The sequence below is a fragment of the Choloepus didactylus genome, chromosome 2 (genome assembly GCF_015220235.1).
Source record: "Choloepus didactylus isolate mChoDid1 chromosome 2, mChoDid1.pri, whole genome shotgun sequence".
Taxonomy (NCBI): Eukaryota; Metazoa; Chordata; class Mammalia; order Pilosa; family Megalonychidae; genus Choloepus; species Choloepus didactylus.
Window position 1 is genome coordinate 150130374 of NC_051308.1, and position 26740 is coordinate 150157113.

Consider the following 26740-nt stretch of genomic DNA (forward strand, 5'->3'; position numbering starts at 1 on the left):
CTCTGTTTTTAATTTAGTAAAACAGAACAATAATACCACCTCATAGGGTTCTTGTGATATTAACCATACAAAAAGACTTCCACATTGCCAAATAAAAGTGACATTTCTCAATTCTCATCTTAATCTCTCAGCAGCATTTGACACAGTTGATCACTATCTTCTCTCCATGGAACACTCTCTTCACCTGGTTTCCACTTGCCTGTTTTCCTGTCTCACTGGTACTCCTTCTCAATATCCTTTGCTGGTTCCTCTTCCTCCTCTTCTCAGACCTTTTAATATTGAGTGCCTCAGGACTGTGCCCTTGGGTCTCTTCTCTCCTCTACATACACTCATTCCCTTGGTATTGTCACCCAGTCTCACAGCTGTAAATAGTAGAAAGCTATGTGCTGACAGCTTTCAACTTGATATCTCTAGCCTGGACCTCTTCCCTGACTTCCAGACTTCTATATCTAGTTGTTTACTTCCATTTGTATGTCTTATAGGTACTTCAAAACATAGTACAAAAACACATAGAGAAACACAAAACTATAGACCAATCTCAAGGCAAAATTTCAAATAAGATATTAAATAAACTGTATTAATTAGGGTATTAAAAGAATACATTTTGACAGGGTAGCACTTATTGTGGGAATGCAGGAATGGTTAAGCAATAGGGATAAATAATAGACTGAAGGAGAAAAACCCGTATGTTTTGCTCAATTGATGTAAAAAAAACAATCTGATAAAATTCAATACCTATTCTTGATACAATCCGTAGCTAGCTAGGAATAGATGGTAACATCTTTAATTTGCTAACAAGTATGCAGAAGTAGACAAACAGGCGGCCTTTTTTTTAATAAATAAGAAATATGAATCTCTCTTTAAAAAGGCAATCACTTTTAATTCTAAGGAAACTATGAAGCAAATTTCTTGGATGTAAAAGCATTTTTTTAAATTCAGATACTGGCTGCTAGAAAATGTTTTAATCTGTACTGTTAAGAAAGCTAAATTTGTAACTTACTGACCAAAACAAAGAGTTCTGATAACCAGGTTGAGGTAAAGGTCTCAACTGAGATGAAGTATTTTTTGAGTTCCATTTTCTACCATATGTAACAAATTTTGCTTATGCGTTTTCCTTTTATTTAATGTAGAGAGATAAGAACCCTCTTCAAACTGTTTATTGAAACCGTTTCTACCTTTACTTACCTGGAATGCAAACCTTTATATTTTTATGGTCATCAAGTTGTGAGGCATGTTTTAAATAATTACAGATAGTAATAACTTATGGCTAAATAGGAGCTAATGATATTTCATAAATTACACTTACTATTAATCTACTTCAAATGTCTATAGAACTTAAAACAATGTTGCTCATTTTAACATTTAAAAAATATTCTCACTGCTGTGATGGGCATTTTTATGTATCAACTTGGCTAGGCTATAGTTCCAGTTATTCAAACACTAATCTAAGTGTTGTTGTAATGGTATTTTGTAGATGTCATTAAAGCTTATAATCAGGTGATTTTAAGTAAGTGAGATTATCCCAGACAATCCGCGTGGGCCCAATCAGATGAAAGGCCTTAAGAAGTGAACTGAGGCTTCCCAGAGGAAGAGGGAATTCCATCTGTGGATAGCACTTAGCAGCAGGAGCTTGTGCACAAAAAGTTCCAGCCTGCCCTTCCCGATAGCCTGCCCTAAGGATTTTGGACTTCTCTTGCCAGCCCCCACTATCATGTAAGCTAATTCTGTGCAATAAATCTAATATATTTTGGAAAACAAAAACACAATACAAAACAAAACAAAACTTAGTACAGCCAAAACCAAGCTCCTCATCTTCCCTTCAAAAACCTGGTCCTTCTGAGACATTCCCATCTCAGTAAATGGCTTTTCTACTCTTCCAGAAACCAGCTGCTCAGGCCAAAAATCTTGTGGTTAACCTCGACTCTTCACACCAGTCATCAAATCCTAATGGTTCTACCTTCAAAACATGTCTAGAATCTTATACTTCTTATTACTTCCACTGCTTTCACCTTGGTTGGTCCACACCATTTCTTGTGCAGATTACCTAAATAGCTTCTAATTGGTCTTCCTGTCTCTGCCCATCTATTACCATTCTTGACTCAGCAGCCAGAATGATGATGTTAAAAATGTATATCAGATCACATCATCCCTCTGTTCAGAACCCACCAATATGGTTCTTCATGTGACTCAAGAGTTTAAGCCAAAGAATTACAACATGAGCAGTCCACTCCAATGTAAACTATGGACTGCAGTTAGTATAATATTGTTGCATCAATTGTAACAAAAATACCACATTAATACAAAGTATCAATAATAGGGAAAACTATGTGTGTGAGGGTGGGTATATAGGAACTCTGTACTTCCTGCATGATTTTTCTGTAAACCTACAACTTCTTGGGGGGAAAAAAAAAGCCAAAGAATTACCATGGTTACAAGGCGTATATAATCTGTACCATACCCACCCCTGACTCATACTTCTCTGATCATATCTCTTTTTACTTTTGCCTTTGCTCATTTCTCCAGCCTCATCAGCATCCTTACTATTCTGTCAATATACTAGGCCTGCTTCTGCTTCAGAGCCTTTGTACCTGCTGTTCCCTCTGCCTGATACACTTCCAAAGAGAGCCACATGGCCTGTTCCCTTACCTATTTTTAGGTCTTTACACAAATGGCCTCTCTTCAGTGAGATCACCCCTCAACAACCTGTTTAAAATCACAACTTCTTTCCTCCTCAATACCTTCCCCCTTTCTCTGCTTCTGGAGAGAAAAGGAGAATGGATTGGGAAAGGGAGAAAAGAGTATATTATCACATAATAACACTACATAGATTATGTTTTAAAAAAATTTATACATCTCTTCTATTAGAGTGTAAGTTTCATGAAGGGAGGGATTTGTGTCTTTTGTTTCTGTAGCCATTAAAACAAGAGAATCTAGCGCACAACCAAAAGATGTCAAGGAAGGATGAGTATGTATGAAAACACTGCAAAAACAGTTAAACAGAATTTCCTTTCCTACTGTACTCAACTGTCCCCGAGTTAAAACAGATTTAAGATTTTATGCATTTACTCATTCAGGAAAAATGTATTGAGTGCCTGCTCCATACTACTGTTCCAGGAACTGAAGAAAACACAAATAAAAGACAAGGTCTTTACCTACTTCACTTCAAAATACTTGTGGCAGACTAGCAAAGTTTACCTGCTCTCATATTTTTTCCTTTTGCTGAGTCAAACTAATTTCCAGCACAGTTGCTAAAAGTATATACTTATTGTCTGAGTGATAATTAAAAAATAAAAATGTTTTGATAGAAAACATTTAAAAACATATAGTTTCAAAATATAATTTGAAATTCAATAAAGATTTGCAAAAATACTTGGATTGATCACATCTTAAACTTAAAAGAACTTTGTGTCAAAATATAATCTGAATTCAAATACAGATTTGGAAAAATATCTTAATACTGACCGTGAATCATTACCAAGCAGCTTCTGAAAGAACCACTACGACAGGTAAATCAATGTAACATTCCAAATAAACAACTGTGATGCAATTCAGCGGAAAAGGACAGCTCTATTCACCAGGGAAAAGATTATTCCAGAAGCTGAAAAAGCTGCTTTATGTTTAGGTTCTAAAATAGGCTATCAACTCTGGCTGCACATGAGAATCACCTGGGGAGCTTTCAAAAAAATACTAATGTCTGGACCCAACCCAAACCAAATGAAGCTCAATCTCTAGGGTTGCAGCCAGACATCCATAGTTGTTACAAGTTCCTCACATAATTCTGATGCACAACTGGCTTGAGAATAACTGTTCCACAAGTTCCTATTATTATCATTTCAAAGAAAAGGATACAGTTATTTATGTCAATTCTTTCCCACTATCAATATGGACTGAAAAGCTCTCTCAACGTGGCATTTTTTTTTTTTTCAGAGGGTTCACCTGGAAGCCCTTAGCCCTAGTCACACATCTGCTGAAGTTGTCCTGTCAGAATCTGAAGACCTCAAATCAGTTACCTTACCAGAGGCCATTATGTACTAAATGCAACTATCATTTTTCAGAAAAGCAGCAAAGCCAATTTAAGCAATTTTTATTGAAGCTATAGACTTCGACCTGCAGGTACTAAATAGTAAAGGAGATTTTCAAAGATAATTTACTTGATTTAACATCAAGGTTTTTGGAATACAGTTTTACAACATTCTCTACCAAAATAATGCTTTTTTTTTTTTTGCTTATTTCCTCCCAACTTTTTATTAAATTTCAAACACATATAAAAGTAGAGAGAATAGTAAAATAAACTCCCATGTACTCACCACACAACTTCGACAGTTATTAATTCCTGGCCAATCCTGATTCTTCTACACAACTCCTTACTCACCACCATCCCTAACTTGGATAATTTTGAAACAAACCTCAGACATCATATCATTTCTTCTAGGCTTTGTTTTTAATTTATTGTAAAATATGCAGAAAACAACTGGAAAGGTCATATACTTACATAATGTATAAAAAAGGGGTAAAAATAATAATTTATAAATACAAAAGACATTTGAAAGTTTCCCTGTGTCTGCAGCTACCTCTTACAGGACTGAAGAACACTGTACCTCTTGTCTTGGCTAGGTTAGGTGTCACAAGGTTTGGTTTCAGAAGTAACAGAACCCTCTTACGTGGTGCTCTTACTTGGAGGGATCCAAAAAGCTGATGAATGAAATGACTTTTTTTTTTTTTTTTTTTTAACATCTTTGACACTAATGACTCCAGAGGCAACCAACGCTAGATTTCTTGCAAAACCTTTTATAACAACCCTATTAGGTTCATTGAGTCTTTCAAGTTTTCCTGATAGAAATTTGCAGGGTCTGGGATTTTGAGTTTTTGGTTTGGTGAGACTCCTGGTTCTCTTTAAGCTGTACCCTTCTAAGTACATTGAATACCAGATGTTCTTCTGGCATATATGTGAGGGAACGAGACAAACTTTTGGACTACTGTGTCAGTAAGGCTGCCATTTCAGAGACTAAGACAAACAATACAATTCAAATTGCATTAGTATTCATACTTCATGTCTCAGCTTTATTGTCTTTTCCCAGGGAGTCTGTCCCTGAGATACCAACACCTTCCCCACCTGACAAGGCTAATTCCCTGTGATAATGTTCCATAACTCCCTGCACTGTCCTGTTTAGTTTATTTCTTGTAACTATTTAATATCTGTCTTCCATACTAGATGGTAGGGTGCTCAAGGCAGAGATTATATTCCAGTGCCTGTGCAAGATATATAGCACACAGCAGGAATTCAATAAACATTTGCTGAGTAAAGCAGTCACTCATTCCTCTATGGAAAAATTGTATAGGAAAAAGGTAGTATAAAAGAAAGGCAATGTGGCATGGGGTTTGGGGGGAGATGGAGGCAAAACACACTGGTCTGACAATTAGCAGCCCTGGCTCTACTACTAAGTAGTGTAAGAGCTAGATCAAATCATGGTCTAGCTTCATCTAATGAAACTGGTGGGATTTAGTCCCATGTCTCTTCATTCTTAACCCAAAATCAATTTAATGTAGCAAAGCTGCCTTATTCTTCTGCTTTTTTTTTTTTTTTTTTTTTTTTTTTTTAAGAATCTCTGATTTAGCTTTATTAATTTAGAGATGGCATATAGTGAACTAAAAAAAGTTGTTCAATTTAATTGAATTCTAAATTCAAAGAATCACTGACATGACATTGTAGCTTTTAGAAAAATACCAGAATAGATTTGGAAGAAAACTTTTAAATCTGACTTGAAATTATTATTCTCTTATTCCCTCACTCTATCCATTGTTCATTCTAGATCAGCGTCTTGGCTATACATACAATCACCTCAGAAGCTCTTAAAAGTTGATGATGGCTTTAGGACCTTGTATTAGGCAATAGTTTCTTACACTTTACACCCAAAGCACAAACAACAAAAGAAAAACAGATAAATGGGACTTCATCAAAGTTTAAAACTTTTGTGCCTCAAAGAACTGTATCATGAAAGCAAAACAAGCTACACAATAGGAGAAAATATTTGGAAACCAAATATCCAGTAAAGGTTTAATATCCAGACTATATAAAGAAATCCTTCAAATTAACAAGACAAACAACCCAATTTTAAAATGGACAAAAGACTGAAATAGACATCTATCCAAAAATGATATACAATGGCCAGAAAGCACATGAAAAGATGCTGAACATCATTAGCTAACAAGGAAATGCAAATCAAAATCACAATGAGATATCATTTCACACCTATTAGAATGGCTGCTGTTTTTTAAAAATGGAAAATAACAAGTGTTGAAGAGGATGTGGAAAAATAGGAATACTCATTCATTGCTTGTGGCAATATAAAATGGTGCAGCCGCTGTGGAAGACAGTTTAGTGGTTCCTCAGAAAGCTTAGTATAGAGCTACCATATGACCGGGCAATCCCACTTCCAGTATATACCCAAAAGCACTAAAAGCAGGAACTCGAACAAATATTTGCACACTGATGTTTAGAGGCATTATTCACAATTGCCAAAAGACAGAAGCAACCAAAGTGTCCATCAACTGATGAATGGATAAATAAAATGTGGTATATACATACAATGGAATATTATTCAGCCACAAAAGGAATAGTCCTGAAACATGCAACAACATGGATGAACCATGAAGACATCATGCTGAGTGAAATAAGCCAGATGCAAAAGAACAAATATTATATGATCTCACTGATTTGAAATAATTAGAATAAGCAAACTCACAGAGTCAGTATCTAGAATAAAGTTACCAGGGGACAGGGTGGGACAGGGAATGGGAAGTTAAGGCTTAAAATATACGGAGTTCCTAGTCAAAATGATGGAAATGTTTTGGTAACAGATGGTGGTGATAGTAGCACAACACTGTGAATGTAAACATAATTAACAGCATTGAAATATATATCTGAATATGATTAAAGAGGGAAATGTTGAGATTGTATATATGGTAACAGACTAAAAATTTTTTTTAAATCCATGGAAGTGCAAACAGTGAACCCTAAGTTAAACCATAAACTATAGTTAATAGTGCAACTGTAAAAATGTGCTATCAATTGTAACAAATGTTCCACACCAATGCAAGGTATTAATAATAGGGTGGAATATAGGAATCTTGTATTTTATGCATGACTACAACTTCTCTAATAAAAGGGAAAAAAAAAAACCTAATGATGGACCCCACCCCAGATTAATTAATTCCAAATCCTTAGGGGTACCTAAGCATTACTTTTTTTTTTTTTTTTTTTTGAGTGCCCCTATGATTCTAATATTCAGCCAGGGTGTGTGAACCACTGAGCCAAATAAACTAAGCATTGATCCCGTTCTTTAAAAGCTTATTCTCAAGTACATATGAGTATGTATATATTCTTAGGTGCTGGTATACAAAGATGAATCAAGTGTACCTCTCAATGCACACAGTGCATTTTAATGTATCTTTTAACTACATTATGGCAAACGCATACCTAGGGTGCTATGACAACCCAGAAGAAATACGTCCAGCCTAATGATGACTGAGGGAGAGGGCAGGTAGAGAGGTACTGAAATAAGATTTCTGGAGGAGGTAATAAATGGAGAAGTAGAAAATAACCAAGGGAAAGGATGATGGGGAAGAATTCCAGGCACTAGGCACAGGAGACAACACAAAGAAAGAGGTAGAAACAACAAGGTTAACACAGAGAATCCTCACAGTTTGGTGTCCCTAATAGAGCACTAGCTAGGAATTAAGGAAGAGCAAATAAGAAATTTAAGCAGAGAAAGAACACGGAGGTCCTTGCAATGTTAAGAGGCTTGAACTTTATCCTGTAGGTGATGGACAGTCAGTGATGTTTTAAGGAAGGAAAAGACATGGTCAGGCTGCACTGAGATAGATCTCTAGAAACCATGAGGAAAAGAAAAATGAACTAACAAGCACTGAGCACATACAATGTGCCAGGCAATGGGCTACTGAGTACTTCACACTGATTATCCACTTGATCCTCCCACCACAACTCTTGTTAGGTACCATTATTTTATTCTATGATTGAGGAAATTGAGTAACTTTTCCAAGCCCCATATTCATTAAGGGATATAGAAGGGATTCAAAACAATTTTGATTCAAGATCTATGCCTTTAACCTCTAGGATGAATGGATTGGGGGAGATGGAGTGAGAACCAGAGGATACATAAGATAATAAATTAGTTAGGGAACTACTGTATTAGCTCAAATGAGAGACAATTAGGACAGGGTAGTAGGGATGGAAAAGAGAGGACAGATTCCAGAAACAGTTAAGGGTTTAAAAAAATTCAAAAGCTCAGGATTGATATAAGGAGAATAATGGAGAAGAAAAAGCCAAAATATAATTCTGTTCCTTAGCTTGGGAGACTGGTGAGTAGTGATACCCTGCAGCATGTGTGATGAGGAACAATGAATTGAGACATTAAGATGGAGATGCCTAGAAGGCAACAGACACAGAAACGCAGCTCAGGGGAGTAAAAGGGTTGGAAATACAGTCACCAACAAACAGGTGGTAGTTAAAATCATGACAACATATGAGATTGCCCAGGGAAGACATGACGAAGAGAAACAGGCTGGAGACAGAACCTTAGGAAACATCAGAGGCAGATAAAAAGGAGCTCATAAAGAACATGAGAGGATGCAGTCAGAAACATAAGATAATTAAAAGCTAAGGCAGTAAAAATGATTTGGAGGTAGGGCAATAAGGATGATAGTGAGGGCAGGTAAGGGATAAAAAGGAGTTAAAGAAGATACAAAACTATACCCATTTCTCTCCTTCTACTACTACTTTTTGGAATTCCAATGAAGAATTGAGGTTCTAGCTCTCCATGGCATTTTGAGATTAGAAAACAAAATTCCTAGACCAAGCAACAAGTTAACATAGTAATATGCACTTTAAAGTCAGAGCACATCAAAAATTGTCAAGAAGGCATTTTATAAAACAGAGCTCTTAACCCCACACAGATCCTTAGTTTTTAAATTTATATCAATCCTTAAGCTCTCTGGGAATACACAAAGAAAAAGTAAACAAGTATAACTAATTGTGGCTTGCTTTAAGCAACAGAAGTTCTGAAAACCTTTTTATAAATTTTTAAAAAATTTTATCAGCATAAACTTTTCCAGATTATGAACTATCTTAAAGGTATCTGTTTTAGTTTCCTGGCTGCTAAAACAAATACCATGCAATAGGTTAGCTCAAATCACAGGAATATATTGTCTCACAGTTTGGAGACTAGCAAAGATCCAAATCAAGGTGTCAGCAAGGTGATGCTTCCTCTCTAAGGACTGTGGCATTCTGGGGCAGGCTGCCAGTGACCTTCAGGTCCTTGGCTTTTCTGTCACATGGCAATACATATGGCAGTGCACATGGCAGAGTCTTCTTTCTATTCTGGGGTTCCATTAACTTCCAGTCTTCTTCATGTGGTTTTCTCTGTGTCCAGTTTCCTTTCTTTAAGATATGCTGGATTAAGGCCCATCTTCATTCATTTTGGGCACACCTTAACTAGTAACATCTTCAAAGGTCCTATTTACAAATGGATTCACATCCACAATATCATGGGTTGGAACCTGAGCATGCCTTTTATAGGGGATATGATTCAATTCCCAAAGGTAGCCTACAGAAAATTAACAGACAAACATTTCACAAAGTAAATACTTTTATGAGTTTGGATTTTTATGTTTAGCTACAGACCTATTTTAAGACTAATAGACAAGTTACATGGAAAGTTCCCCGATATATCACAAGCCCACATAGTCTAACAACATTAATCTAAAGCTTACTATCATATCAGGAGCTATCAGATATTCTATGTACATCATCCCACATAACCCTAAAAATCATGAGATTGGTATTATGTCTAGTTTATAGACCATAACTAAATTTCAGGGATTAACATTACCAGGCTTGCTTGTAAGTGGCGTATCTGGAATCTCAACCTACTGTGGCTTCAAAGTTCAGGCTCTCAAACACTACTGTCAAGAAGGAGCACGTTCCTAAATAACCTTCATTAATTTCCCTTAACCAATCTATCCCCCATTATCAGAACAAAGTAAAAGATGACATCTAATGGGTAAGAGGAGAGTAAGTTCTTGAGTCATCACACCAAAAAGTGCAACGCTTATACAGACTCCAGGGGAGTATGCCTCTAAAAGTAGTAAGTGGTGAAAACACTTATTTTTACCTCAAAACCAAATGTTTCATAATTGTGAGTTCACCCTACAGTAATTTTTAAAATTTTTATGTATTATCTGGAAATTATGAGGAAAAATACTCAAAATAAAAACTTAAATCTTAGTACTTAATACCAAAACTAAAAAGACACTTGCAAAAATTCTTGGAGAGTTTTCCTCAAACACCTGAAACATTTAAAACAGATCAAACAGTTTCTGTTAGTCATTTTCTCTTTTCATTGTCCTTTACTATATACTAGACACCTTTCCTCTTCTGTTTAGGAAATTTAAAACATTCTTAAAATGTTAAGATGGTACTTAACTACCCATTACTACAGATGTGTACAATAGTTCTGAAGAATCACTAAGCCAGTAGCTAGAGATGCAAACCTTTGTCAGGTATCACTAAATCTTATAACGGAATTAGCTATAAGCCATATTTTACATTTGGACTAGACAATGCAAGATGGTTTTGAAAATTTTTATGATCCAAAATTCTCCATGAATTTTTCAGCCATCACAATGAACTCCTTGGAAATTAATATCTCTGACCTATTTTCAGTGAGGAAACTTAATTAGAAGCTATTTTTTAGTGGTTTGTATTCCAAACAATTTAAAATCAAGTAAAACCAGTATTTTATCAGGCAAGGAGAAACAAAATATTTACTGGCAAAATAATTCCTCATGTAGGGAAAACTTTCACATGACAGCTTAGGAAAATTAGATAGAATAAGAAAAAAAACACACTGGGCTTTTTTGTTTGTTAAGTATGACAATGAAATTACCTCAAAATATTCATTTAATTACTAGGATGTATTTCTAGGCCTTTTAAATTTTATCTACAGTTCTCACAATGTAAAGTAGAAATAAAACAGATTACCTTAAATGCATTTTCTTTAAAAAAAAATTCTACCTCATTGAAATAAAAAGTTTAGAAATGCTGACCATGAATACTTTTCAGAAACGAAGGTTATATTAAAAACAACACTAAAGAAGCAATCTTCTAGAGAAAAAAAAAGTCATAGTTCTGATTAACCTTACAGCTTAAAAAGAAAAACTCAGGAAGACTAATCACCGGCCACTGTCTGTCCCCTAATACCAATAGATAAGCACAGAACTACCTTCTCCAAGATAGGTAGGCTGCTGGGCGCGTCTATATTTCTTGGCTGCTTCAAAGAGTCACATCTATACATCCTATCTTTAAGAACATGAAGCTGAACATCAGACATGTGCTGGTGCAGAGCTCCCTGAGGGCCCATGGAGAAGGGCCCACCATGAAGATTTTGAGTCATGCTAGCTGAAACACTGAGCACTGATTCCAAGTTAGAATCTGTCTGAGAGACCGGTGAAGCAAATACAACACCTGGAAGACTAATATACTGAGAACTTTCCTGTGGACTCAACAAAGCTTTGGACATGATTTTATACTCATTTTCAGGAGGCAAAAGTATATTAGTGGTGGTATTTTCTAGGTGTTTCCTATCTACTATTCCAGAATGTAGAATTGTGGGTTGCTGGAGTACAGATTCCAATCTCTGTGATTTTTCAGTAGTTGACTGAACAGAAGATGGGTTCAACTGTGGAACACTGGTCTGTATTACTGAAGGCTGCCCAAGCTGATGAAATATCTGCTGAACTGGATGCTGAAGAATACTTGTTCTTCCAGAAGTCTGTGTCACCATAATTGGTACACTGATTTTATAAAGATGACTCTCACCAGACGCTGTCTGCAGTGTCGCACCTGCTGGTATGTGAATTTGATAACCAATACTGGAAGGAAAAGTAAAATTTGCACTGGAATTTGAGGTGCCCAGTTCTGCTGTGGTAAGACTGGGAATAGTTCTACCAGGAATAACTAAAGATGCTGGATTGCTGCTGATGTTCTCACAAACAATGAGGACTGGCAGTCTGGTATACGGAGCCCTCTATCTTGGTGCTTGCCCATATGGAACTCGTTACTGTTGATGTTTGCAATGTTTGGTGCAAGTTGTGTGGCAAGTGAAGGGTGAACAGAGGCGAATGGATGGTATTTCTAAAGAAGTCTTCTGTTGCTTTAGACTGCAAAACCTTGGTTTCCCAGAGCTGCTTCAAGTCTTTTAAGACTTGTTCCTCTATACCTTCTTCAGCAAACAGATCCCGTACTCCATCAATTACATCTTCAATTACAGATCTGTAGAGTTTAGGCACAGGGTTGACGTAGGCCATGAAGGCGGCTCCTGCGCTTCACCTCTGAGGCCTCCTCTTCTGCTTTTATTAAGATTTGCTGAAGGCCAACCTGATGCCTTACTGACAAAAACTTTATCTTTAAAGGAGCTATACCACATTTAAACATTTTTTAAGATGGTAGAATAGAATTACAATCCTCAACATAGCACAAGTTACAAAAGATACAACTGAAAGGTTTTTTTTTTCGTAAGGTTCTTTAGATTTCTGGTTTGAAAGAAGTTTTGATGATCTTTAGTAACCAAATGACCAAATGGAAAGTCAAATGTAGAGGATGCAGACCTTCTCTGAAATATGAGCAAATCACTGTAAAAACCTGAATCTATACTGTCTTTAATGATAAATAACATTTTCATCTACCTTTTTTTTGTTTGTTTTTAAATCAATTCTTTATTTAGGTAACAAGTTGCTTACATTCACTGAACTGTATGAAACACCACAATATCAAACTGGGAAGGTACTATCAGTACAGGGTTGGATCAGAGTTGGACAGTTAACAACAAACCATTTTGGCATTCTTCATTACCTATCACTTAACAACCCCTCTCCCCCAAATTCAGCAAAGGGACAAATAGCTTTTAACATCATCATGTGAAGCACTTTAACTTACAAGGCTAAAATCTAAACAATAAATAAAATACATCATGGCAATAATTTCTTTTAGAACAAAAATCAGGTGCACAATGCTGTAGTTAGAAAGTATGGGCTCTGAGGTTAGACAGAGAGGTGTCAAAGCCAACTACTAGTTGTGTGATTTGAGAGAGGTTACTTAACTTCTCAAGCCTCGTCCATAAAATGAGGATAATACCACTATTTTCTTTGAAAATTAAATGAGACTATATATGTGAAGTGCCAAGCACAGACATGTACACAGTGAGCATTGTATTGACTACCTTTCTGTTAGTATAACATTCACTGCCTGATAAATCCTGAACAAATCCTAAATGTCAGTGTTTCCAATATGCTATTTACATATTCAAACTTTATCATCAGCGTAGAAAGTTGTTTTAACAATTGAAAAACAAGTGTGCTTCTCTTCATCACTAACAGGAATACAAAGGTCTGGCTTTGGCTTTGGTATTTGGCCCAAACCCTCGATTTGGCAATGCATTTAGTCAGCCAGGCTTCCAAAGACCTAGGCCGATCTGTGCACCATTTTTGGCATCCTTGAACTTTTGTATGATCAATGATATTGTGATTGCATAGGCTTCTATAATATCTAAATAGTGTAATAATCTCTAATTTGAACACCCACATCATTCAGATTTACTGTTATTACCTGAACATTCACCTCAAAAATAAACATTTTAGATGAAATGGAGGGAAAATGTCCTTATATCCTTAGGCTACCAGTCAGTCGAAGAAAATACTGCAATAATTAATGATTCTTGTGAAACTGTAAATTATATGTATAAAAACAAGTAGTAGTAACTTTCAATCATATAGGAAAATAGATTATATAAGCATTAAGAGAGTACATTAAGTGGATTACTTTCTCAAGAACATTATATCTTGAAAACAAAAATGTTTACAAAAATGTAAATAATATAAGGCAGAATAATAGAGATTAGATTTTTATCAGAATTCAAATTTTTGTAGACCTGTATTATGTACTAACATTAATAACATTAAAAAATAATCTTTAAGACCTGTATTCAAACTTCAGTTGTTTATTTCCATTTAAGCCATGAATCATTTTTAAAAAATGTTCCACTAGGGAATTCCTCACATCTTGTGATGATGAATTAAAAATAAAACATCACCTCAAAATTTCACAGGGAAAAATTCCTAAATCATGTAAATAGGATATATGTATAATCCAAATACAATCTCTCATCAAGATATAATAACAAAAAGTGTTCAGACAAAACTTAAAGAAAAATGAGGTGCCCCAAATACATTTTGTTAGTCAAACTTCATCACAAAAGACTTTATAGGAATGTTTTAAGAAGGCAACTCCTATCATTTTCAATCTATGGATGCTAAATACTTAAACATAAATGTTAAAAATGATTCTTTTCAGCAGTTGAAGATGAAGAATTTTAGAAATTTACCTAAGTTATGAATTCTAAGAAAAAAGTTCCTTCCAGTAAACACTTTGTAGAAAACTCTTTCCTGAATTACTCTTGAATTACTCCTGAATTACTCCACAGTAACAAAAAGATAGGTAACATTTTTAAACGTACCAATTAAAAATGAATGTCTATTTGGTATTATCAATGTGCAGTTCAGTGACTGCAAGAGAAATCTAATGGTTGACAGTCCCAAGATATAGTGCCTGTACTGTAATTTTAAACTTTTAAAGTCAGATGACTACTATTAACAAAAATAAACTACAATAACAATTAATTTTTTGGATGAACTGATTCTCCAGAAGGTCATGTCATGATGGTACTGTCTAGCTTTAGCCTTAGGCAATTTGTGATCTTAATATTTGGTCATTTGGCACTTAGCCAAAATGCATATTTGGTACACCTCTGCTAATAAAGTATTTAGAGGTCTAACTCTACGCTTCTTGGTAGAGAGAACCTAGTAGTACCCTGGTTGAATACTTCTACCTTGGTACTTTTAGAAAATTCCCAATTGTTCCACTTCAATTGATAGTAATTCTCTAATTCTCCGCCCCCCCCCCCTTTTTTGTACTTCTGTTGCAGTGTAAGTCTATTTCACACAATTCAATATTAAATCACCTACTGTCTTGTACTGTTTACTGTGCTCACAGAGGAGTTTTTCCTTCAGGGTGGGCACCGTGCTTCTTTTGTATTGCCCATAGTGACTAGCACAGTGCTGGTCATCTAATAAATCCAAGGTGTTAACTGCCTAACCACCTTTCTACCACTGATAAAAATTTTCCTTCTTAATTCTAGGCTATTCCATAAATAAATTATCTAAAGCTAAATACATCAAAGTTTCAGCAAATAAGGGATTACATTTAACAGAGGACAGAAGCAATGTTGTTTAGTGGAGGGGAAAATGGAACAATATATTTAGAGCTAAGCCACTGAAGGTAAGTCACTTACTTTCTTCACATCTATATTTACCTATGGATTAAATTACAGAAAGTCAAAATAACCTAGAAGGAAATTTTTATATTTAAAACTAACCTGAAAGTTCGGACAAGATTTTTAAGCTGTGTGTAAATATCTCCTAATGTAATCTGAAGAGGGCCCAAAAGTCCAGGGAATCTGAAAATTTAAAAAAAAAAAAAAAAAATCTCTTTTAAAATAAATTTAATTACATAGATGCATTTTAAAAGTCATGTCTAAGTCTGGATTTTCCATAGGTAATAATGACACTTAAGTGAAGGCAGTCATGATTTTAAACAAACAGTTCAACTGAGTTATGACTGGTGAGAAGTCATAGAAAACATTTTATAGTAACTCCACACTTTACTCTGTAGCCCACATTACAGTCATAAGTGGCGAAATACAAAAAATCTTTTCGGCTGGTATCCATATTCTTGTCCCAAGTTTTTCTTACTTGTCTACTTTCAAATATTAGAACAAGAGGGAAAAACCATAAGGCCAGAGGAACTGCCCCCAAATGGTCCAGTCTGGGGGTGTGGTTCGTTTCTTACTAAACCCTTATAGTGTGAGTGAAAATTGGTATATTTTTAGAGAGCAATTTGACAATATATATTAACATTTTTAATGAGGATGCTCTGTGACCCAAAGGGTTCACTTTGAAAAAAAATTTACCCTAAGGAAATAATCAGATAAACACAAAAAAGATGCTTGCGGCAGAAATATTTTTAGTAGTGAAAAATTAGAAACAAATGTCCATCAATAGGTGATTGGTTAAATAAATTATGGTATACCCATATAATGGAATAAAATTAAGAACCTTAAAATGCTAATGAAAATCTTATTTTTTTTAACATGAAAAGCTTTCATAATAAGTGGTAAATGAAAAATGGATACATAGTATTGTCTCATTTTTATAAAAACATATATAATATTATTGTATATGATACATGTCAGAGCAAACATATTTCATTTCTTCTAGGTTTATCCTATAACAAAGGGAATGAAAATACATATACCACATACATCACATATATGTCAGGGATGAACCTCCAAATATTAATAGTAATTATTACTAAACTGTGAGATTACAGGTGATTTTTATTTCCTTCTTTATGCTATTTTGTATGGCCTAAATCTGCAATAAGCATGTATTAATTAAAAAAAAAATCTCTTTATCATGAAAGTTCCAAACATGCTTCAAAGTAGAGAGAATAGCAGAATCAGCTTCCCAATATTTTGCCACATTTGCTTCATCTTTCCTTCCTTCCTTTTCTCCCTTTTGCAATAAAACTTTAAAGTAAATCCCTGACATCATGATCTTTCCATATGCATCTCTAAACACAAGGGTGTTTTTTTACATAACTACAATAAGAAGATCATACTTAACCAAATGAACAATAAATTCTTAATATTAACTAGTACCTGGTCCATATTAAATTTTCTCCAATTTTCTAAAAAAATTGCCTTTTTTACAATTGGCTTCTTTAAATTAGAAAGTAAATAAGGTCTTACTTTTATAATCAGATATAACTTTTATAGTAAGGAAAAAAGATTGCTTTCATTAAAAAAAGAGAAAAAGCCCTATGCCACTATAATTGTTTTCAGTGTTCTTTGTGCTTCCTTTTCTTTAAGTCATTCTATCTCTTCTCAAATTCAGTTCTTGTGCCAATATCAATAATTTGGTTTTCCAGAAGGAATCTTTTTAGTACCCTCTGTTGTAGTCAAAAACCAGAAGGAACAGAATTTCTTCAATGATATGCCTATATGGTCTTAAATTTAAAACTGGGTACTATCATTAGCTAAAAAGTCTATAAAACTATTTCTGCAAATATCCTTGTTTACTGATTACATGTACAGACATTCCATCCCAACTTCAAAACCTATATAAATAAAGTCAAATTTGACATCTTCTTGTTCTATGACAGATAAAAGGTGACACACTGTTTTTGTCAAATTAATACCAATCTATTAATATGAAGAGCCTAGCATACCTACAGTAGGCACTCAATAAACATTTAACATTTATTTAAAATGTAAAAATTAGAATAAGTCAGTTCTTCCTCGATTCATCTTTTATTTAGAACCAAATCAAGATACATAGCCAATCAAAACAGATTTCAAGTTTTGCTGAGAAATATACATTTTACAGTAAATCACACTTCTCATTATATCACAGGTAATGTTTTATACCTGGGTTGCTTAAAATATTATGGCCTACAGAATATAAGAGTTATTAAAACTTTCAAACTGCTATGAAATTAAGATTTTTTTCCAATTGCACAACACCTTAAGCAATAACTGAAAACACGGCTCCATCTTTTCTGCTAAAAAAAAGAAAGAAAATGCAAGTTGAAAAGTTCAAGAAAGCCCTCATACATCTGGAAAAAGATTTTCTAGCACCTTTTGAAAGAGAAACCACGATAGCAACTTCAAAATGTCGTTTATGACTGGGTTAATTAGAAAACCAATAATTTCTGCCATGAGAAGCTAAAAGTTAAAATGCAAAGTTGAGTTGAACAAAACCTCAAGTTGCTGGGTGTGAAGTGGTTATATGAATATATATGCAGCATGAACTCACAGGCTGTTAAAACTATAAAATCATATTCAAATGTGAAACTGATGTGACACATTTACCACAAATCAGTATTTAAATGGTTCTAACTTTGATATTTTCCCGACTTCACTGGAAATGAGTAGTTTGGTTCTCTACTCCCATAATCTCAACCTTCCTCTTTATTATATGTCTTTGTGTCTTCTACACAAGACACCCTTTCAGTAGTGCTCTGATAGATCTTAAAAACCTAATTTCTCAGGTAAAGAAATCCATCTGAAATTTTCACATTATTTTTCAAAATATTCGAATTCAGGAATAATACCTACAAGTTACGAATTCACAAATCTCAATTAAAAATAATACAAAACTAGAGTGACAATTACATACTTACACTTTACTCAATTTTTCAAGTACGATGCGTTTTCTAATCTGGTTCTGGGAGCTTGAATCTATCAGTGGAAAGGTGGGATCACACTGCATCATATTTTGAAACAAAGCAAAGCAGAATCATAATTTTACATTCTTGCTCTGATAAGTAAGAATAATCAACATTAAAACAAGTTTATAATTGTGGTAAAATAAACATAGAACTAGACTTGAAAATTAGAAGACTTGAGTATCAGCTCACTCATTAGGCTAATGTGAACTTAGATGAGTCATTTGCTCTCTTTGAGTTAATTTTCTTATCTGTACAATAGGGATACTAATACTTCCTTTAATTAAATGTGGAAATGTATAGAAAAGGATGTAAACTGCTAACTGCTATACAAATGTTAAGAAGTTAATGGATTAAACTGAGCAAATACTTTAAATATGTTCTGTGAGGTTCCACTTCTAGAAATGACAGACTAAATAATTCACACCAATCCATCCACTGAGAAGTGAAAAAACTGGGGAAAAACACCACATTTATTTGAAAATATCAGAGAGCTAACAAAGATACTGAAGAAGGTAGTTCCAGACAGGGCAGTGATTAATTTCAGAAAAAGCAACTGAGATACTGAGAATTTTCTAGTAAAAATTAAAGTTTAGGACATGCCAAGAGGGGAAGAGACTGACATATCTGTCAGGCTTGAGACTGAGACCTACAAAGACCACAGTTTAGGAGTAAGAATGAATAGGAAATAGAAAGCTCTTAACAGGGCCTAAGCCCAACTTCAAATCATCTTAATCCTCAACTGGGCTTAAATCATCTGCCAGAAGGAAATATAAATCCATTCTGGAGGATTTGTTTCCATCATCCTGGGTCTCAAATGATCTCTGTATTTTTTTTATATACAATATTTGACTCCTAATAAAACAATAATAAACAAAATAATATGATCAAAATCCACAATATCAGATCATAGAAATCAACTCCCAAGGAATCCAAATAATGAAGCATTGTTTAAAATAACTATGTTGAATATATTCAAAGAAAAATGACAAGATAAAAATTTTCAGCATGAATTGGAAACTATATAAAAGAATGAAATGAAATTCTAAAACTAAAAAATATAGTAATTGAAATTAAGAACTCAATGGATAGACTTAATATATAGTAGAAATGACTGAAGAGAAAATAAAGAATTGGAATAGAGGAGAGAAAAAACATCCAGAATGAAGCACAGTAATACCCTACTCCCCCCCTAACTCACATAATGCAAAGCACAAAAAGAGTGTAGGAAACACAGATGACATAGTGAAAAAGACTAATATATTTGTAATTGGGTATTAGATGGAGAGAAGACAGAGAATGGAACAGAAGCAATTATCTGAAGAGATAATAACTGAGAACATTCCTAAACCAATGAAAGAAATCAAGTCACAGATTCAAAATAACTACAACGTTTAAAAAAACAAATACAAAGAAAATCACACCTAGGCAAAGCACAGTAAAACTGATGAAAACCAAAGATAAAGAATAAAGATCTTAAAAGTAGCTAAAGGAGGAAAATGACACTTTCAAAGAAGCAATAATGACTGTGGACTTTTCATAGAAACAAATGGAAGCCCAAAGACAAGGGAAAGATATTTTCCAATGGGCTGAAAGGAAATAACTGCTAATCTAGAATTTGATACTCAGGAAAATATCCTTCAAAAGTGAAAGTAAAGATAGATTGTGGTGATGAACGCATAACTATGTGGTCATACTATGAACAGTTGATTGTATACCATGGATGATTTTATGGTGTGTGAATGCATTTCAATAAAACTGAATTTAAAAAAAAAAAGTGAAAGTAAAATAATTTTCTGACCAACAAAAACTGAGAAGATTCATCACCAGCAGAGGCACTAAAGGAAATACTAAAGGATGTTCTTCAAGCAGAAACAAATTATCCCAGATGGAATAGAGAATGGAATAGAAGAAGGAATGAAAAACAATGAATGAGTAATTATTTGGAGAAATCCAAATCAATACTGACTATAAATAAGCTTGAAGGATTTAAAATATAGAAAGGATAAAAAATACACAAGAGCACGTAAGAGGGGATAAATGAAGTCAAAGCATTCTAAAGTAATGATTGTCTAGGGAACAAAAGTATTAATTTATATTAGTTTTTAATAAGACAAGGATTTAGGTTTTAATCTTTAGGGTAACCATTTAACAATTAGTAAAAGAATGTATAAAAACAAACTAATAGATGTACAAAATCGAAAAACAATATATATTCAATCTACAGGAAAGAAAGAAAGGAGAGGAAAAGGGACATCTATGTGGTGGGAATATAGAAAGAATACAGTAAGATGAAAGATTTAAACCCACATATACTGGTTATGACATTAAATGTAAATGGGCTAAATTCTCCAAATAAAGGAAAAAGACTGTCAGTCTACACAAAAAGAAAAAAGATAGCCTTTGCAAACACTAACAAAAGAATGCCACTGTCAGCAAAGTAGACTCTGAGGCCAAAAAATATCACTGGAGATAAACGATTACTCCAAAATGATAAGAGGTTGAATTTATCAGGAAGACATAATAATATTAAATTTTCACTGAATAACATGACCTCCAAGTATTAAAAGCAAAAATTCACAAAACTAAACAAAGAAATAATGCAATCCATAACTATGGTGGGAGATTTTAACTCACCTCTCTCAGTAACTAACGGAACAAGCAGATAAAAAAAAAAATCAATAGTGCTTCTTAAACTTTAATGTGCACACATATCCCTTACGGATCTTGTTAAACTGCAGATTCTAATTCAGTAGATCTGGGGTGGGGCCTGAAAGACAGCAAGCATGTCTAACAAGCTCCTAGGTGATGTTGATGATACTGGCCATGAACCACACTTTGTATGGTAAGACACTGTATTATTCTCTATATCTTTGACTGGTTTTGAAAATTTTTAGAACAAAAAATAAATTACAGGCTGGGCCATATCTTCATTCTGATCCACTTTTTCACCATTCTCTACCTTACTTTGTACTCCAAGAAGCTGATCATATGGGCTACATTAATGGGCTCTGTTGCTCTCTAGCTTTTACCTGGATTTTGCCATTGGAGAACAAGAAATTGGATGGATGAAGAATGAGGATAATTAATCCCTTACCTTCTACTTGGTTGCTGTATCCCTCCCTCAACCTAAGACCACAGCTTCTACAAAGGAGTCCATTCTATATAGCACTTCCTTGGTCCAAGAACTGGTGGTCTGCTCCTGCCTCTTTCCTTCAAGTGTAAGTGTAGTCAGGGCTCCCACAATATTACTAGTATACTGCACTATTCCTTTGGATTCCTTCACTCCGACTATACTTTAAAATTTTTGTAATTACTTATTAACTTTTCTTAACAAAGCTTTATTAAGCTTTTCTCAAATTACTCAATTTGTACCATCTGCTTCCTGCCAGGATACCATACACCAGCCGATATCAATCATTTTGAAAATATGTGCCAAAATTCTAAGAAAAATATTAGCAAGTCAAATCTAGTATTATAAAAAAGGATATTACATCTCAATGGAATTGGGCTTATTATCAAAATGCAGGGTTGGTTTTACTATTTCAAAAAATCAATGTAATTTACTACGACAAAACAAAAATATTTTCATGATTATCTTCAAGACATAAAAATATTTAATAAAATTCAACAGCCACTCACAATAATACTGTTCAGTAAATTAGAAATAGAAGGAAATTTTTATAATCAGATAAAGGGGAGATACAAAAAGGTCAACAACAAACATCACACTTACTGGTAAAGTATTTAAAGCTTTCCTTCTCAGACAGGCAGTGAAACAAAGAAATGCACTATCACCATTTTAACCTACATTGTGTTGGAGGTCTAAACAAGCAAATAGGGTAAGGAAAAGAAATAATGGGATTAAGGATTGGAATGGGAAAATTAAAACTGTCATTTGTATAAGATATTGACTGCATATGTAGAAAATCCAAAAGAATCCATAAACTATTAAAATTAATAATATAAGTAAGTTTAGCCAGGTTACTGAATACAAGGTCAATATACAAAAATCAACTGTTTTTCCTGTATAAAAGCATAAAAGAAAAAAATTTAAATGATACCATTTACCATAGCATAAAAAAGATCAAATACCTAAGTATAAATGCAGTGAAGTATGTTCAGGATCTATACAGAAAATTATGAAATGCTGAGAGATATTAAAGCAGACGTAAATAAATGGAAGGATATATTATGTACACAGATTAAAGATTATAATGTAAATATGCCAATCCTCCCAAAACTTATCTACATACAAATTAAATGTAATCCCAATCAGGTTTTTCCTTTTTTTTGGAAGTTGATAAACTGATTTAAAATTTATAAGAAAAAAAAAGTGAAGAATGGCCAAGACAATCTTGAAGAATAAGATGGGGAGATGTACTCTACCAGATATCAAAACTTATTATGAAGTCAGAACAGACAGCATAGTATTGGCTCAGAGACAAATAGACTATTTAACCTACACACAAACACCTGATTGATGACAAAGATCACACTGCAGAGTAATGGGGAAAAGGAGAATCTTCAAAATACAATGTTGGGTAAGCTGGACATATTTCTGGAAAAACAATGAAACAATGCATATTTTACACCATAAACAAAAATCATTCCCAGATGAGTTGCAGCTCTAATTAAGAAAGGCAAAACAACAAATAAGATAACCTGGACTAAGCAAAGATTTCTAAAACAAGATAGTAACCGTAAAGGAAACAATCAATAAACGGACTTCAGACACCATTAAACAGAGTGAAAGGGCAAGTCCCAGAGTGGAAGATGATATCTGCAATACATATAACTGAAAAGGGGCTTGAATCCTAAACACATAAAGAATTCCCACAAATCAATAAGGAAAAAAACCCAGATATTCCAACAGAGAAATGGAAAAAAGACTTGTATAAGCATGTCACAAGAGAGACTATCCAAGTGGTCAATAAGCAAATGGAAGTGTTCAAACTTATCAGTCATCAGAGAAATGAATTATAACCATAAAGCAATACTACCAGAGTGGCTAAAACCAACAATATGAAGTATTGGTGAAGATGTGAAGTAAAGGACACTTTCACACTGCAATTAGTGGAACTGTAATTTGGTACAACCATTTTGGAAAACCACTCAGCATTATCCAGTAAAGTTGCATATATATATACACTGTGACCCAGCAATTCTAGTCGTAGATACATACCCAACAGAAATGTGTGCACATAAGCACAGAGATATACATAAGAGAGCTCCTAAGTATACTGCACATAAAGGCCCCAAACTGGAAATATCCTAAATATCCATTAACATAAATAAACTGTGTTACATTCATAAAATGTAATATTATACAGCAATGAAAGAATGAACTACAACTATGTACAACATAAATGACTTTCACAAACATATTTTGTGTGAAATAAATTAAACACCACATAATACATATTGTGTTTAGTTCATTTACAAACATCTCAAAAATGGACAAAACTAATCGATGGTATTATAATAGTTAATCTTGGGAAGAAGTAACAGGAGGAGGGGACATAAATGGAGCTTCTAGTTTACTCATAATGATCTATTTCTTGGCCTGGGTAGTGATTACATGGGTATGTTCAATTGTGATAATATAGTGAACTGTACACCTACCATTTGTGTTATACATCAATGAAAATGTTTAAAAATGTTATGCAACAGAGGAAAAGTGATAAATTTCAAGGACTAATATTTTCTTTTTAAGGCTGCTGCCAAGCATGGAAATGACAAAACAAGTTATATACTAAGGTAGGTTTATGCAGGTGAGTGACAAAAATCAATGTTTCTCCCAGCTTAACACAGAAGTTATGGATGCTGTCTGACAATACAGATGAAATGATTTCAAATATGTTGTAGGCTAGGTAATGTTCTATAGCAATACAAGATATTTCTACATTTTACTTTATTTTCACTTCCATCCATTTTCCGAACCTCCAAGTATGTTCTTAAATTTAGAGCCACATTTATTCAGAAGTCCTTAGGAACAAAGTTTTATGGTAAAAACAAGATATCACCCACTCCTCTTTAAGTCAAATAACTTTAATTCCCAGAGAGTATACCACAATAACCAAAAATAGGTTATTAGAAAGATTAAGATATTATTCCTAAATCTCAGTTGCATAAATTCAGTCTCTGCAAATAACTACTTTTTGAGTACCAAATTTATGTCAGGCACTGGCATACTTTACATTAAAATTCCTAACAATTGTGCAAGAGAAGCTATTAGTAGTCCCATTTACAGATGAGCAGACTGAAGAGACTTTAAATAACCTTACATAAAGCTGGTAAGTGACAGAGCAGATTTAAACCTAAGTCTACACGAACATACTCTTTGTATTCTCTCCTTCATCCACTGTTTCCCAATATCTCCTTTACTATATTACTTTCACCTGTAATATTTTAAATAGACATGTTTCCCAAATATTATCCAGACAAATATCTTACTATTCAACTAGTAAGTCTTTTTCACTGTATATGGTCCCTTTGGAAATAAAACACACAGACACACAACCCATACAGATATTTGAAAGAATACATACCAACAAAGAAAAGGAAGCCTCTTTGCAGAATCTACTTACTACATGAAGAACTAGGTTTCAAAGAAAACTTTGCCCCACTTTTCTTGGCTACTTCTACATTAGAGAAAAATGTTACATGTTATGAAAATTTACTGGGGCAAACTTCAACTTATTTGGAAAATAATAATGCCAAAGTTAGAGATGGCATTTTAAAACAAAGACAGAATAACTAAAGGAAACTTCTGAAAATTTAACAATTACCTAGTCAATATTCTTCTTCCTGCAATGGTTTTGTGGAGTTTTCCACGTTAGCAGCCTGGAAAACTCATCGACATTAAGACATACCTTTTCTGAGTCTTGTGGTTTGGTGTATTCTTCATTAAAAACATATCGCCCTCTATAAAACTCCCTGATCCTTAGATTTAATGTTTCGGTTTCCTTTTTCAGGTTCTCATAACTTGGCAATGGTTTAACAGCTGTATCCGAACCTCTGAACAGCAAAGAGTCATCCAAGCTGTTCTGAGATTCCCTCGAGCCTGGGGAATGACTATCTGGGTCACAGTTTAAGTCATCTTCATCAAGTTCTTCTGCTTCAACCAGAGGAGGTGAAGGGGGTTTGAGACACACAGAATAATTCTGGCCATATAAAAACCTCAAAGTTTCTTCTGTCTTCCATTCAATCAAAGTCTCCTTCAGGACTTTAAGTAAGTTTGTCTTTGCAACTTCAGGACACACCTGCACTGAACCAGAGGCTAGCTGAGAAAACTGGTGTGATCTAGCAAATTTCCTCTTAAAATGTTCTGCACTTTTCTTACTTATGCCTACTAGAGTTATTTTTGAACTATCATATTTATTTTCAGAATTTTCTGAAGCTTTTAATTTTTCTTGCAAAGAACTATTTGAAGAAATCTGAGTATTTACATTTTGTAAAGGAAGTGCACAAGCAGCAGCTTTCTCCTGACTACCTAATCTGCAGTTGCTTAACTGCTCAGTGACATCGACTACTGTCTGTTCTCTGAGTTTGTGTTTAGACTTAGCTTTTTGACCAGATTTCTTTTTCATTATGCTTTTGTTGTGCAGCTGTGCCCTTATTTCCGTTGCATTTGGTCTGTTTCCTGGTAGAATGGAGGAAACAAAATCTTGCTCATTATCACTGCTACTATCACTATGAGCGCTAGAAGAACTAGATTCATATTGCTCTCCAGAATGGCCAGGATTGTCAATATCGGATGTTTTAATGGCCTTAGTACATAGCTGTACTTCTTCTCCAGAATGGCCCCTGTAGAAGGAAAGATAAACAAAATAACTATAACAAGAAAGCAATGTCCCACGGTATTTATACTTTGTTAACTTTCATGGTAGAAATTTTTATTCCCTAGGCAAAGCCTTGTTTATAGGCTTTGATAAGCAAATTTCAAACGAAGGCTATAATTTCTCTACAACTAATTTACATCTGATATAGTAAATCATTTGACAAAGCCTCCTTTCATCTTCTTCCTCTATCTTTTTATTGATGATTTTGAAATTGCAAAAAGAAGTACAGCAAAAAGAAAAACTTGATTCCATTCTGCTGAATTATTCTCATTTTTGCTTATTCCTTTCCTGTGACTGTTTTACATGACCTTTTAAAAAATGTTTTTCTTTTGTAAAGTTCATTACTGGTTTCCCCCCAAAATATAATACTGGTACTCTTCTTTAGGTTTAGAAAGATAAAAAGAGATGGGTAAACATCTTCCAATTTTGGTTGACAGTCACAAAGAAGATTCCATAGGTAGAATAAAAATAACAAGAA

At 34.1% G+C, this 26740-nt stretch overlaps 2 protein-coding genes across 7 annotated transcripts in view; both read right to left on the reverse strand.

Moving 5' to 3' along the window:
- Window positions 1–26740, reverse strand: part of RPAP2 (RNA polymerase II associated protein 2) — a 197068-nt gene that overhangs the window by 92540 nt on the left and 77788 nt on the right. For 5 of the 6 annotated variants that reach the window (XR_005215302.1, XM_037826647.1, XM_037826644.1 and 2 more), the window contains exons 8-10: window positions 25294–26227; window positions 18374–18456; window positions 15507–15587 (exon numbers count right to left, since the gene is read on the reverse strand). Coding sequence is in view for 4 of the 6 variants with exons in the window: in XM_037826647.1 (XP_037682575.1) it covers window positions 15507–15587; window positions 18374–18456; window positions 25294–26227 (1098 nt within the window). In the remaining 2 variants the exon portion in view is untranslated. Of the gene's footprint in view, window positions 1–15506; window positions 15588–18373; window positions 18457–22154; window positions 22244–25293; window positions 26228–26740 lie in introns of those variants that run through there. The other variant, XR_005215303.1, reaches the window with a different exon arrangement.
- LOC119528158 (TFIIA-alpha and beta-like factor) lies at window positions 10970–12384 on the reverse strand. The gene is made up of 2 exons (XM_037828831.1): window positions 12191–12384; window positions 10970–12087 (listed from the first exon to the last, which is right to left on the reverse strand). The coding sequence occupies exons 1-2, from the start codon at window positions 12382–12384 to the stop codon at window positions 11247–11249; spliced, it is 1035 nt and encodes a 344-aa protein (XP_037684759.1). The 3' UTR covers window positions 10970–11246.